Below are 13,658 nucleotides of genomic sequence, written 5' to 3'. Positions count from 1 at the left end.
AACTACTGCACATCTTATCAGGTTTGTCAACTTGCTGTGTACAGTTTTGTATCATGTTTTTGTATATTTATGGAGACTTGTCGAATGGGAGCATGGATGTAGGCTTGTAGGCTGAGCGTTGTACCAAATTTTACAGTTAACTGTAAGAGTACAAATAAGGCCTGGGAGAGGTCTCAAAATTACTGAAACTTGCATGAATGACATCTAAAACCTCTTCAGGCATGTTTTTGATAAGGGACAACATGATAATAATGCTTTAATTTTATATATAGTTATGCTTTTTCAGACACTCAAAGCCGCTTTACAATTTGGTGCATTATTTATTCACTCCATACCCAGTGGTGCGAAGCGACTATTGTGGCCACAGCTGCCTGCACCAAACTGAACCAAAGTGAGGCTGCCAATCTGCACCATCGGCCCCGCAGACCACCATCAACACTCACACACATACCACTTTTATATTAGGCAATGTGGGTGAAGTGTCTGGTTTAAGGATACAATGACTGTTATAGTAGAAAGCTAAACAAAAATTGATTTTACCTAATAGCCCTCGCACATCATATCCTTACCTATTCAAACACCTTTTTTAACTGTATAGTGAACAGTTGTGTTTTGGCATAAAAATCAGTAATGAAATGGAAAACTTCAAAATGTTTATGATCTTTGCACAGTGCCAGTCTTTGCTTTATCATTTAAATTGTAACTAAGCCACTAGTTTAGTTTGTTGGCTTTTATATTGCTTTCTTTTGTCCACGCCACTTACAAGACAACTTACAAGCTAATTTAATAGATTTTCCATAAATTGGCCTTTTATCACAATCTTCAGAAGTTGCTTTGATACTTTTCAGCTCTAGATTGTGTGAACAAAAACAACATCTTTCAATCAACTAAATAGTCCACCATTTAACCCCGATTTCCTTCTGTAATCCAGTGGAATATTTTAAGATATCTTTCAATTGCGGCGTTACCAAGGCTATAATTACTGACAAAGGTTTGCAGCACTCTTCTTCACATGGACTTCTGGTAGACCTTTAATGGCAGAGAGTGAGGCAGGAGGAAGAGGAGAAGGAAGACGAGGAGGGAGGCGATGACACACAAATGTACGTAGACACACACTCTTGGACTGAAGGCTGCTTTTATGGCTTCGGAACATTAGGTCGTGGCCCCCAGCCAAAAAGCCAGAGCTATTAAGAGTGTGGGAGTAATGACATATTTTCTTTTTTTAAAATTTTGTATCAGGTAAACTTTTTTTTGACACGCTGCTCCAAGCGCGAGGTCGTTTATGATCAAGTATTTGCTCCGGACTTGTCATGTGATCTCTTTAAAGCATCAATTTTCACAAAGAGAGTGGTTTGGTACAGTTTGTGACCATGTCTGCCAGATGCTGTATTGTGAACATTTCAGGGAAGCTAGCTAGCTCTTTATTGTGATTGGGTAATAGAACTGTATAAACTAGGGGACAGATTAGTGTAGTTCTAGTTGTTTGGCTAGTTCCAAGCATGTACAAATATAGATACATACATAGCAAGAAAGTTATACCTACGCTAAAATAAAAATGTATCATGGTTGACTTGATTGGTGTCTAGATTCCCTCACCTTAGAGAAAGAGTTTAGTTCTTTACTCATTGATTCGGGATTGTCCTGCTTTTTCGTTATTGTGTCAGTGGCATAAATTTGTTGCGTTGTTTAAATCCAGGCTCAAAACAGTTCTGTTCAGCTGTGCATACGACTGAAAGGTTTTTATTCTGCACGCTTCTCTTTTAATGGTAATTTTATGATGATTATTTGTGATTATTTATGTTTTGATTTGTGTGATTTTAATGTCTTTCTTATTCTGTAAAGCACTTTGAATTACCTTGTGTATGAATTGTGCTATACAAATAAACTTGCCTAAGCTTGCCTATTATCGTTTATCATCCATATTTTCTTCAGCAATATTGTGCACTTCAGCATGTGTTATTGTGACAGTCCTGTTTTCAGTCCCGTGTGATATCCCTTGTCATATTTGTTTTATTATGGACCTTATGTGTCTTTGACTGGCTAATCCTCCCGTCAATCACGGCTATCTGAACTCCAGCCAGGCAAGGTCGTTCTTTGTATTTCGCTCTGTATTCAAAAATGTGTTGTATCAAATATGTAAACGAGTGGGCTTACTTTGCTGTTTTTTTTTTACATTGTTTGCTCTGCTGGCCGTATGTGTGAGTTCATATGTGCCACAGCAGTCCGCTCAGATTTTGTCGTCTGGTTGATGATCCAATGATGGAAGTGTCCCTTATTTGACCCTTACAGCTCTCTGCCCCGCACCCTCCCCCCTCCGCCTCTGCTTTTCTCTCTCCTCTGCCCACTCTGCCCCTCCTAGGTTACTCCTGGACAGCCCCGGCCACCTGATTAGAGGATTATCTCGGCCGATGGTTGTCAGTGCACCCACCACGCTGGCTGTTACCAGACACAAGCACCTAGGGAGTCCACACACGCTACATCTGCGAGGGAGGGGCAGAGGTTGGGGTTAGCTCGGGGTTGCTGCTACTGCTATCGCCCTCCCTGTGCCCCTCCCTCATCTCCCAATGCCCTGCCAAATTCATATATCCCATAATCGTGCTGAGTCGTCATGTCAGGAGCGCCGTATCAGCCGCACTGTTTTGTCTTGCTGCCGTTTGTCACTGCAGCGCTATAACGGAGTCAAAGATCATGGAGCAATAGCACAAAAATGCACATGTAACGGTTTCAGCATCTATTCTACAGTAAGGAAAAAGTAATATATAAACGTATAGTCCATAGGCTTCAGAAGATTCAGACAGTTTGAAGAATACTCTACTGTACTGTCAGTGTTTTACAATATTCCAAACTATGGCATTAAACATACTTGTCTCCATGGAGAACTGTAGGTGGCCAAGTTACAGGTCAGAACAATAGAGAGATCCATTCACAGTAAAATTGCATGATTTTCAGGTAACAAAAATAAAATGTATTATTTAAAACATGAAATTGTCTTGTCACATTTTGACACACTTTTGCTACTGTTGCCGTAGCTGCCCTGGGGCAGGTTGACAGAGGTATGTCAGTCATAACATGTCAGACAGTGACACACCATTACTGAAAGCACTGCGGGTGAAGTGGCTTGCTCAAGGAAAAAACTAAATATGTTTTTAGTGCAGGGAGTGAATCATCAGTCCTTTGGCAACAGCTTGAACTGCAGAATGACCTAGTAGTATATTCAGATATGTTAATAAACAATATCAACATGATAGTTTAATTATATACAAAAAATAAACAATTTAATTAAAGTTTATATTCTTGCCAAAAAAACAGAGGTTATGTTACTTTTTTTGTTAAAAGTATAGTGCTACATTCGTTGGCATTTGCTATAAACATTATTAATATGTACAGTAGTCTTTCCCAGCTAACAATAACAAAAAACCTCGCTCGATTGTGCGGATCAACCTGGGACATTCCTCACTGATGCCATGCTGCCTATTTTTAGCCTGACCTTTTGAACTCGTACTAACAGTGAACGGCGCTGTTTGTAGTACCCATTTTAGCCTATTGTTGGTCATCACCTCCAGTTGGCATAAACAAAGTCAGAGTCTGGCTAGGTTCACTTTCCGAGACTGGTGCTGTGTCTTCCTGTTTGCTTCAGTGAGCCCTCCCCCCCGTGACCTCCCCGTGCCCTCTTGCCCTAATTGTCACACTGCGAGATGCTAACCGGCTCAACGCAGCATTAGCGCCCGCGAGGATGTTTGGGCTGTTGTGCGGATTTCCCACTTTTAGCTTTCATTCATGCAATATTAAATATGACATGTTTAATTTATGCGGACAGTTTGGGGAGCTACACATGATACAAAATAGTCCAAAAATACTGTAGTTTAGTAATCGGATTGAGGGATTCTATGTTATTATATTTAGTTGTCTACTTGTACTGGGTATGTAACTGATTAAAATGACAGTAGTTGTAGTAAAAATGAGGATTGGTGTATGATTTATGTGTGCAGAGGCAAAAAGAATTGCCTTCAGTTCTGAATCAATCTCAGTATTTTGATAGGTCTGTTCACTTCAGGAACTTGCTTGTTTTGTTTGTTTTTTTTTTTTGTTTTGTTTTGTTTTAGAGTGGCTATTGAGTATTCAAGTTTCACAGTCTTAAAGCAGACGTATTATCCAAAAGGTTTTAACCCTGTTACAGTTGTTTTACCTTTTCAAAGTTGCATTTGGGCTTTTCAAGATGCCATATTGCCGTTCAACCCCCGTTTTCACCACCACCAGCATTTGCCCATTGCTCTGTACTTACTTCTTCTCCAATTTTATTTTCATTATCAGTGACGCATGTATGATTTGGCAGCATCGCATTGTCATTTTGGTACAAGAGACCACGGTGTAAGTGCACAGAGCAAATCTGTCATAGAACTTCCAAAATCCAGAACATCCTAATGATATGGGATGAATTGTTTGCATGCAGTATCACTTTGTTTTTGTCTGGTGCCAATAAAATCAACTCATAAAAAACCTTATTTACACAAATCAGTTTTTGCTGAAGAGGAGTCTAACCTTTGCCACCAGCGTGAGGCCACAGACACGGGTCAACATGCTGCAGTGAAAGACTATTCCAAAAGAGTAGTTTTTTAATCTGCTAAACAAACTTTTACCAAAACCTCTAACACTGGAGGTTACATATTAGGACACTGTGGGGTATGCTTGAAATGTAATGCCTTGTTTTTATACAACTTTAAACAACAATGGGGTACATCTCAACAGTTATGTCAGAGACCCTGTGTCAGTATAGAGCTAGATAATGTTGGAATACTAACTAAACTATTATAATTCTAGTCTGGTTTCAAATTGACAGACTGTTGGACACAAACGAACTACATTATCACAATCAGTTTTATTGCCTTTGCCAGTTTACAAAATTCACGAAGTAGGAACTTGCTTTGGTGTTATTATGCCACATTGAACGAAGAATATTAATATAAACAATGATAAAATAAAAATAAAGACCTGCACACACAAAAGATATGAACGGATGTTGAAAGTTCACACACCCGAGACCTAGATAAGACCTAGATAAAATATAGTGTTATTGTTGATGTGGAAATTATGATTTTCTTTGCAATGGTTATTTTTCACACCAAGGTTTCAAGTTTCGGCTATCAATGTTAAACCTTTTATGCTTTTTTGGTAGTTATTATTACATAGTTGATCTTGAATTGTGGAAGTCAACAGAATCAAAATGTGTTTCATATTATGTTGTCGCAATACTAAAATGTCAAACTTTATTTTAATACTAAGGACTAGATTCAATACTCAATGCTGATTCCAATACATGACACTAATAAGAAACACTTTTTCTTTAGACAATAGAATGTAATTTTCAACTTTAAATAATTGTACTTTTTATTAACGTGCGGTCTTATATCTGGTTCTGCAGAGATCTATGGGCATATATTAGTTCATGTGGTATTGTGGTCTAGTATTGATAGAGCTCAAGCTATTCAGGAAACATTCATTTCTATCATGTGAATGTGATTTTTTTTAGTACTGATACCTACTCAAATGAGCAATTTCAAAACTATTTTTTTATGAATTAGTGTCTGATTTTTCTGTCATTGTGTCCCTGAGTTTAGCTGAACTTGTACCTTTACTGAAAAATTAGCTGGCTACAATGCTAATCAACCATCGTATTTACTGTGTTGCAGAAAACAACAAAGACGCCCAGTACCAGAAGGTGACGGTAAAGGCCGAGCCCATGGAGGTGGACCCGCCCCCCACAGAGCTCACCCCTCCTGCCCCTCACCTACTGGCCTTCAGCACTTTAGGGGCGAGTGACAAGACTGAGCCAATGAGCAACCTCCCCAAGACGCTGGCCCGCCCTCAAAAAGACCTCTTCTCCCAGGACATATCGGTCAAAATGGCCTCCGAGCTCCTGTTCAAACTGTCAGGTATCAGAGTTAACCTTGTTTGACTAAAATATTATTTTCGTCAGTGTCTCATTTTGAGGACTAAAACAAAATACAAAACTAAATAAAAAATGATCATTAAGACTACAGTTATGACTAAAATGATGAGCATTTTTATTAACTAAAAGTAATGATATTTTCCTCAAATTATAAAAATTAAACATAAAAGAATGAACAAGTGGAGAGTAGATTCATTTTTCAGTCACAGAGCCCCAAACCAGAGCCAAAAAACTCATTATCCAAAGAACACGTCTGTACAGGTGATGATGCAGTGACATAGAATTTATCATAGTTAAAGTAAGGTTTGATGAGATAGTACCTGAAATAAATATATGTCATAATTTTACATCACTTAAGATTTTAATACATTTAGAAAGCAAAAAGTAGGAAAATACAGGAAGCCAGGATTTCTAAAACTGACTCCCTCTACCTAATACATCTACTGACGTCAGTTCCATTCAAAATGCAAGGACAGTTTATGCACAAGGAAGGCATTTTTCTGACAAAAAAGTATAAACTTCACCAAAAAAAATTTACAAAAAACTATGCCAGATGTTAATTATGTTTTAGAGAAATGATTAGTTTAACATCTCATATTGCGCTCTTTTCTGATCTATGTTATAATGATGTTTCCTCATCACAAACAGACCTGGAGTTGTGTTTGGCCTAAACCCTGTTGAGTTCTTCTCTCAAACTGACAACACTCTATCATCGCCTTGTGATGTCATGTGGTAATACAGGAAGTGCTCCACTGTGTTTTTAAACTCTGTACATCTTCACTAGAATCATTTAGATAATTTGAGCCCTAGAATTGATAATGTCTACTGAACTAAAGGTAAAAGGAGCTGTTAACTTGAAATCTACCACTTCATCACATCACAATGTGAAACAGAGCAACCTTTGCAGATGTCGACTAATAATAATAATAATAATAGGCTAATAATAAAAGAATACGCAAACATTTGTGAATGAAACAAAACACAACTCTAGGTAAGTGTTTGATGAGGTAATTATAACATGGCTTAAAACTCACAATAATCAATTTAGTGTAATATAGGACCTTTAGAATAGAATATATATTTTGAGGTTACAAACTAAAACTGCATTGGATTTAGTCGACTAAATTGACATGACATTTTCGTCGACTAAAACTAGACTCAAACAAAAAGGAATTAGTTGACTAAATCTTGACTAAAAGTGTCAGGTATGACGCTCTCCACAGTGAACCTGCCTCGTGCACAGCTGCAGACTCCCACAGGAAAAGTTGAACATTGTCATTGTGTCATAGTTCGTGGAGTACTAAACTTATTTTTCCTATTTTAGATGTGCAGAGTATTCACTTTTACTTTAGGGCCGCACTCTCACTAGGCCCACCAAGGCAAAAATATAGTTGTCTCCACTCCTCTGTTCCTCTGTGACTTCTGCCTTCACATTTATAGAGTCATAGCGTGTCTTGTCAAATTATAAACATGGCTATCATATTTATTTTTACGTAGCACTATTGCTCATTGCTCGTTGCCATAGTACCAATTACAGCTGTTTTCCTTTCGTCATTTATTTAATTGACTGATCAATGGTGTCTTAGTCCAACCAATTTTTTATTAGTAAATATTTTATTAGATTTTAGGCAATTCAGTTTTATTTATATAGCACATCTAAAAACAACTTCAGCTACCCAAAGTGCTTCACATAAAAGTCAACTAAAACAAATATACAGATAATACAAAACATAAGCAATTAATAAGCACAACAGTAGAAATCAGAAAGCACAGAGTGAGTTAGGTGGATTTTTGAGTGACTGGACAGTTTAATCACCTAAAGGATGCTGTATAACTGCTCTGCTTACATAGTAGTTTCCCTAATAATTTTGAGAGCTTTTCCCAGCACTTCGCCACATCTTCTTTTAGTTAATTATTCGATCCACAGGCCAATGTTTATAGTTGACCAAGAAATTTTTTTAGTCTACTAGCTACTTTTTGTTGTTTTTACTCCAAACCTAACCCTAAGTGAACGATGCAGCTTGTGTGGTGACATCTTACCTTTTACCTAGTGTTCCCGTGAATGTGACATTGAGGCAGGAAGCAGCTGTTTGTGCTGCTAGATTAAGACTAGCTTTGAGGCAAGAGTGTCTCCCCAGAGAAACAAGTGTGTCATTTTAAAGAGCCCGGCTTATAGTCCAGACTTTGGACCTGTTTTCGAAGGCTTTATCTGATTTCGACTTGTACACTTCAGAAATGTGTAGGGGTAACTTATGGGACCATGACTAGGTAGAGTTTCACATATAATTGGCTAAAATTTTTCGACAAAAAATGAGTATAACAAAAAAGTCAAAAGCTCACACATGGCAGGATAATAACAAAGAGCAAAAAGAAATGAGTTTTGTCCACATAGTATACTGACTGGACTTGCATTTTATACCCATGTTCTACTGCATGTAATCATAAATTGTTACTTGTCATGTAGACAAAGCAGGTTTAGCCTTCGCAACACAGACTGACGTAACAGTAGTAAAGATTACAACCGCTTTGACCATCTCCGCACCTGCTCCTCCTCCTGTTCTTGCATGTATGCACAAATTCACATACTGACTGCCATTTTTCTCCTCATGCACACCTTTACACAGCCGCATGAGGCCCCCTGGGGAGGAGTGTCTGCCCCACTGCCCTCCCTCTCTCCACCCCCCCCAATCTCCCACCCTACCCCCCCGCTCTTCTCAGACATGCCGACTCGAGCACACTTGGCTGCACATACGCCTTCTCCTCTTTCTCTCTCTCTCTCTCTCTTTCTCTCTCTCTCGTCTCTCATCTCTCTCTCTCCTTTACATTTTCTTCCCATGCCGCATCGCCATGGCAACGCGGAAAGAGACCTCTGTCCTTGGCGATCCGTGTGACAGAGCGTTTAGGGCGGTTCGGGAGGGGTATCGAAGAGGGCATCGACGAGAGGGGGTGCAGAAGGGGGTACAGTCGGGAGCGCCCACCCAGGGAGAGGGGGAGACGGGCCCGAGTCTTAGCCCTGGCAACCCCCCACCCAGGCGGGCTTTGGCGCGGTCAGGAGGGGGCAGTACAGAGGAGAGTGGGCTGCTGCTGCTGTCACACAATGAGCAATCAATATGAATTACCCAGAGCAGTAAGACCTCCGAGACACATCAGTAGCAAGGTCGCTCTGCACACTGAGATGGTTGGCGCTTTGAAATTCATTTTGGTGAGCTGCCTTGAAACGTACACATATGGATCCATTCTGAAGCTTTTTCGTAGACGGTTACTTCTGATATGGCTGGATGTACCGGTACTCAAATACTCAATGTACTTAGATTAAGGATCGAGCAGTGTGTGGTAGTGCACTTTCTGAAATATAGGGTCTGGTACCTGGCCAAGTACCTCATAGTGCAGTACATTTCCCCATACAGGGTCCACGATGCGTATTTTGGTACTAAGACATTGATGCGATATGTGTCCTGATCCATGGATATCCCTTAAAACCGGTGCTAAAACTTTACTAAATTAATGTTTTCACTATGTATGTGTCCATGCTGCCCTTGATGTCAGGATACAATTGTCCTTTGAATAAATTTCCTTTTCAGCCCAGCAGATTAAGCCTTAAAGCAGACCTGTTACGCTAAATCAACTTCTCAGAGCTTTTAAACATGTTATAGTTGTTTCCCCTTCTCATTTATCCTCTTGAAGTTGTATTTGGAGTCATTTGTGCATGTTTGAGCAATCCTCAGTCGCTTATTTTCAAGACTCCATATTGCCAATCAACTCCTGTTTTCAACATCACTGGCCACTGCTTTGTACTTATTATTTCTCATATTTTATTTTCTTAATCGATGATGACGTGTAGGATTCGGCTGCCTCACGTAGTCATTTTGGTACAAATAAAAAAAACAACAACTGCTACTTGCTAGTGTGATGTGCAGCTATCTATTGGAGGTGCCAACAAATTAATGGCTCTTTGTTGTGATGACGTTTGCGGCGACATCAGCTCCCATTGGGCACCGCAGTTTTGTGGAAGTCAGCAGACCGGTTTCTTTTATTCTTTTAGGTGCAAAAGTTTTAGCCACAAAAAAAAACATGCTTGTTTATTTGATTTTCCTTTTGGACATTTTCATTGAAAAACTGTTAGGTGGTGTTGCTTTTATATAAACATATCACAATAATATTGAAAAACCATATTTGGAGTACGGTAAAATGATGATACAGTTGGTATTTTTGTCTCTGCAAGAAGGTTTTGGGTTCAGTTGCCCTGTGCGGTGGGTTTCCTCTGGGTACTCTGGTTCCACCCATAAACCTCAAATATGAAAAATAAGCTCATTGAGCTAGTTACTCCTGACCACCTATCTCAAGATCTGGAGAAGAACCTCTGGTCTTGCAGAGTGGTTGCCCACTGCTTTTGACTTTTTAAAGGACGGGTCAAATGCAGAAGATAAAATTCAAAAAAAGAGTGCCTCTCCCTTAAGTTCTTTAGGTCTGAAGATAGAACTGTTCATATATATAAGATGACTAACTGCATAAAATAGAACACAAGATGCAGTTTATTTTCTAACTAAAAGCACTTAGTGAGTACTGACCTCCGCCACAGCATTACGCAGAGCTATAGAACGATACTATTCTATCTGAAAAATACACTTTTTCTTTGGCCCATTCAGTTTGATACAAATAAGAACATAACTATTTGAGTTCTGTTGTTGTAAGTGGTAGAACACTGGCTTTGACTGACCTATGAAGGCTTGACATAAATGTCATACAGAAATGCACTTTCATCCCACTTCTGATGTCAAAGAAAGTTTTAAAATGTTGCTGAAAAAGTCTGATGAAAATAACTACTTAATACATTTTTACATTTTTTTTCAGACATTCTTATTTTGGTTAAACGCAAATCTATAAATACATTTAAACGTGCAATTTATTCTACAGTTACTATTGCTGTATCCATTACACTAAAATTCTAGTAGTATAAAAGTGCTGTGTGTGAGTGATTTGTGGTGGTCAGAGGGGCCGATGGTGCAGATTAACAGCCTTGCTTCCATCAGTCTACCCCAGGGCAGCTGTGGCTACAATAATGGCTTGGCACCACCAAGAGAATCAATAATAACTTACAAGTGTAAGCATTATTATTATTATTATTATTATTATTATTATTATTATTATTATTATTATTATTATTATAAAATCCCAAATTGGCTCATTCTGTATTATTCTGTATTCTGAAATTTGCATAACCTTGACTGTGTTGCATGTAATGTGCTGTGTCACTTTAATGGTGGAGGGTATACCACCTGTTTGTCTCTGAGCACATGTGTCCTGTGCTCAGATCTCTGCACTGGTTCCTGTTGTCCAAAGAATAGACTTTAAAGCAGCTCTGCTTGTGACAAGTCTCTCCATGGACCAGCACCAAAGTACATCTCCAACATGTTAGTGCCACATGAACCATCTCACACTCTGAGGACTTCAGGGACCGGCCTCCTGCTGGTGCCCAGAGTCAGGACTAAACATGGAGAATCAGTGTTTCAGTTTTATGCAGAACAATGCAGAACTGGAACAATCTTCCTGAAGATGTGAGACAGGCCTCTACTTTGACAATGTTTAAATCCAGGCTCCAAACTGTTCGGTTTATCTGTGACCGAAAGGTTTTTATTCTGCACTGTTCTGTTTTAATGTTAATTTTATGATGATTATTTGTGATTATTTATGTTTATGTCTTTTTTATTCTGTAAAACACTTTAAATTACTTTGTGTATGAATTGTGCTATACGCATAAACTTCCTAAGCTTGCCTTACCTCCATGGAGATGTTATTGCCTTGCTTGGAATGTCCCACAGTATGGCATTAAACTTATCTTTCTAGAGAGATGATCCAGCTCCTCACAGTAATGAATAAATAAATAAATTCAGGACTGAGAAGTTTAATGCCATACTGTGGAACATTCCAGGCAAAACAATATCCTATTGAAGACAAGCAGAAAAGTTACATACTGTACCTTTAAGCTTTGAAATAAACAAACTTAATACTAATACATTCAAACTTTGTCACTTTTGAACTCTCTATAGGTAACAGGGCAGTGCTATGCAAAATCCCACATGTGCCATCTGGGTAGTGGATTGCATTATTACTTTTTCTCCAAATTTTTCCCACCATGGGGCTAACTTTTGTCCCACAGGGCAACTTGGGCCTAGCAAGAGACACCCACCACTCCAGATGGCCACTGCACCCTGCCGGCACCGACCTGCGCTTCGCTAGCATAGCTCAACCTACAGTGTGCTGGCATTATTGGCTGGCATATAGGAACATAATGGAGCTTTTATGTATGTGCATTATGTTTAACTCTGAGGAGGGAGCTAGCTGCTAAAGCCCGTTTACTCAGAGCTTACAGGAGATTAAGTTCCTGTAGGGAAATTTGATCTGAACTTCACTGCATTAACTGCACTAGGATCAGAGAGGGCAAGTCACTGTGGCTTTGTTTGGTTTGATTAAATGTAAGAAATTAATACTTTTCTTTTTCTCTTTTTTTTCAGAAAAAGTCAGCAAAGCCAACAACCATAAAGACGGAAACATGGTGGGGAAAAACAGGTGAGTCCAAAGCATTATCGGAACTGTCACAAATCACATTCAAAGAAAAACTGTTGAAAATAGCGTCATTTGCAACTACTTAGTTTATTTAGTTTAGTTTATTTGTTTATATACAATGTGCATAAAAATGTTGGCCTACAAAAATGAGGTCACATGTTTGTACCAGGTTATTGTATAATTGCTCATTTCCACCTGCTGTCCCTGCTGGACAGGTTAATGTCAAAAATTGTGTACATGCCCCAAAAATGATTGTTCCATCCATCATTCATTGAGTGATAAGTCGATATAAGAATTATCGTGATGGGCCTACTATTAACCATTCTTTATTATCCTAAGTACCTGTTAGAACTCACATTTGTAGATTCCTATTAGTACTTTTTGCCTTTAGAAACTTTGCCTGCTTGAGAGTAGAGCAGCTCCCTGATATTGGCAGCAGTCTGATGTCTCATGTCTTGTGTGTTTTCAGTCCTTTTCTGGACGAGTGCTTCAGACAATCACCCTTTAACTCGCGCTCCAAGAGCTCATCCCCCGCAGAGGCCAGCTCCTCCAACCGGCCCGACCTCAACGGTAAGGCTTCACCTGCACCACTGCAGTGTGGGAGACGAGCAGCTCGCTACTTTTCAGAGTGCCTTTGGATCTAGTTGTTGGCCTGTTTTGACGTACTAGTTGGGAAGTGTATGAGGGCAAAAAATGAATCAACATCATCCTTTATTTCCAGAAAAAAAGCTAAATCTACAATATAACACTGATGTACCAATGTTGTGGGATTCACTAGGATTGTCCACATTAGGTTTCTCATCAAAGCCTAATCATTACATTCAAATAAAAAAAATATTCCTTGAAATGTTAATCTAATTCTTGAGAATCAAATTCTAATCTAATTTTAGAAATAATGACTGCTACTGGCATGGCACGCAGTGCAATTTTCCAGAAAAACAATGATTCATTATCCCTGAAAGGACCAACTATTTAATACCTTTAAATGAATTATTGATAAGAGAATAATCAATAGACTAACATAACATAATATAACATGTATGTGCTGAAAATACAGCTTGGCTACTATAAACTTGGTAGATAAATAGAAAAGTAAGTGTAAATACGTGCTCCCATAGTTACATTTTTAGCATATCTATCACACAAT

General features: G+C 38.9%; 1 protein-coding gene across 2 annotated transcripts in view; it reads left to right on the top strand.

Annotated features, from left to right (window-relative positions):
* Positions 1-13,658, top strand: part of znf827 (zinc finger protein 827) — a 98,141-nt gene that overhangs the window by 58,321 nt on the left and 26,162 nt on the right. For both annotated transcript variants that reach the window (XM_033967739.2, XM_033967731.2), the window contains exons 6-8: positions 5,688-5,930; positions 12,460-12,514; positions 12,981-13,081. In XM_033967739.2, coding sequence (XP_033823630.1) covers positions 5,688-5,930; positions 12,460-12,514; positions 12,981-13,081 — 399 coding nt within the window. The remainder of the gene's footprint in view (positions 1-5,687; positions 5,931-12,459; positions 12,515-12,980; positions 13,082-13,658) is intronic.

Source organism: Periophthalmus magnuspinnatus, chromosome 1 (genome assembly GCF_009829125.3).
Source record: "Periophthalmus magnuspinnatus isolate fPerMag1 chromosome 1, fPerMag1.2.pri, whole genome shotgun sequence".
In the NCBI taxonomy this organism is placed as follows: domain Eukaryota; kingdom Metazoa; phylum Chordata; class Actinopteri; order Gobiiformes; family Gobiidae; genus Periophthalmus; species Periophthalmus magnuspinnatus.
This window is presented reverse-complemented; position numbering and strand designations above follow the sequence as displayed.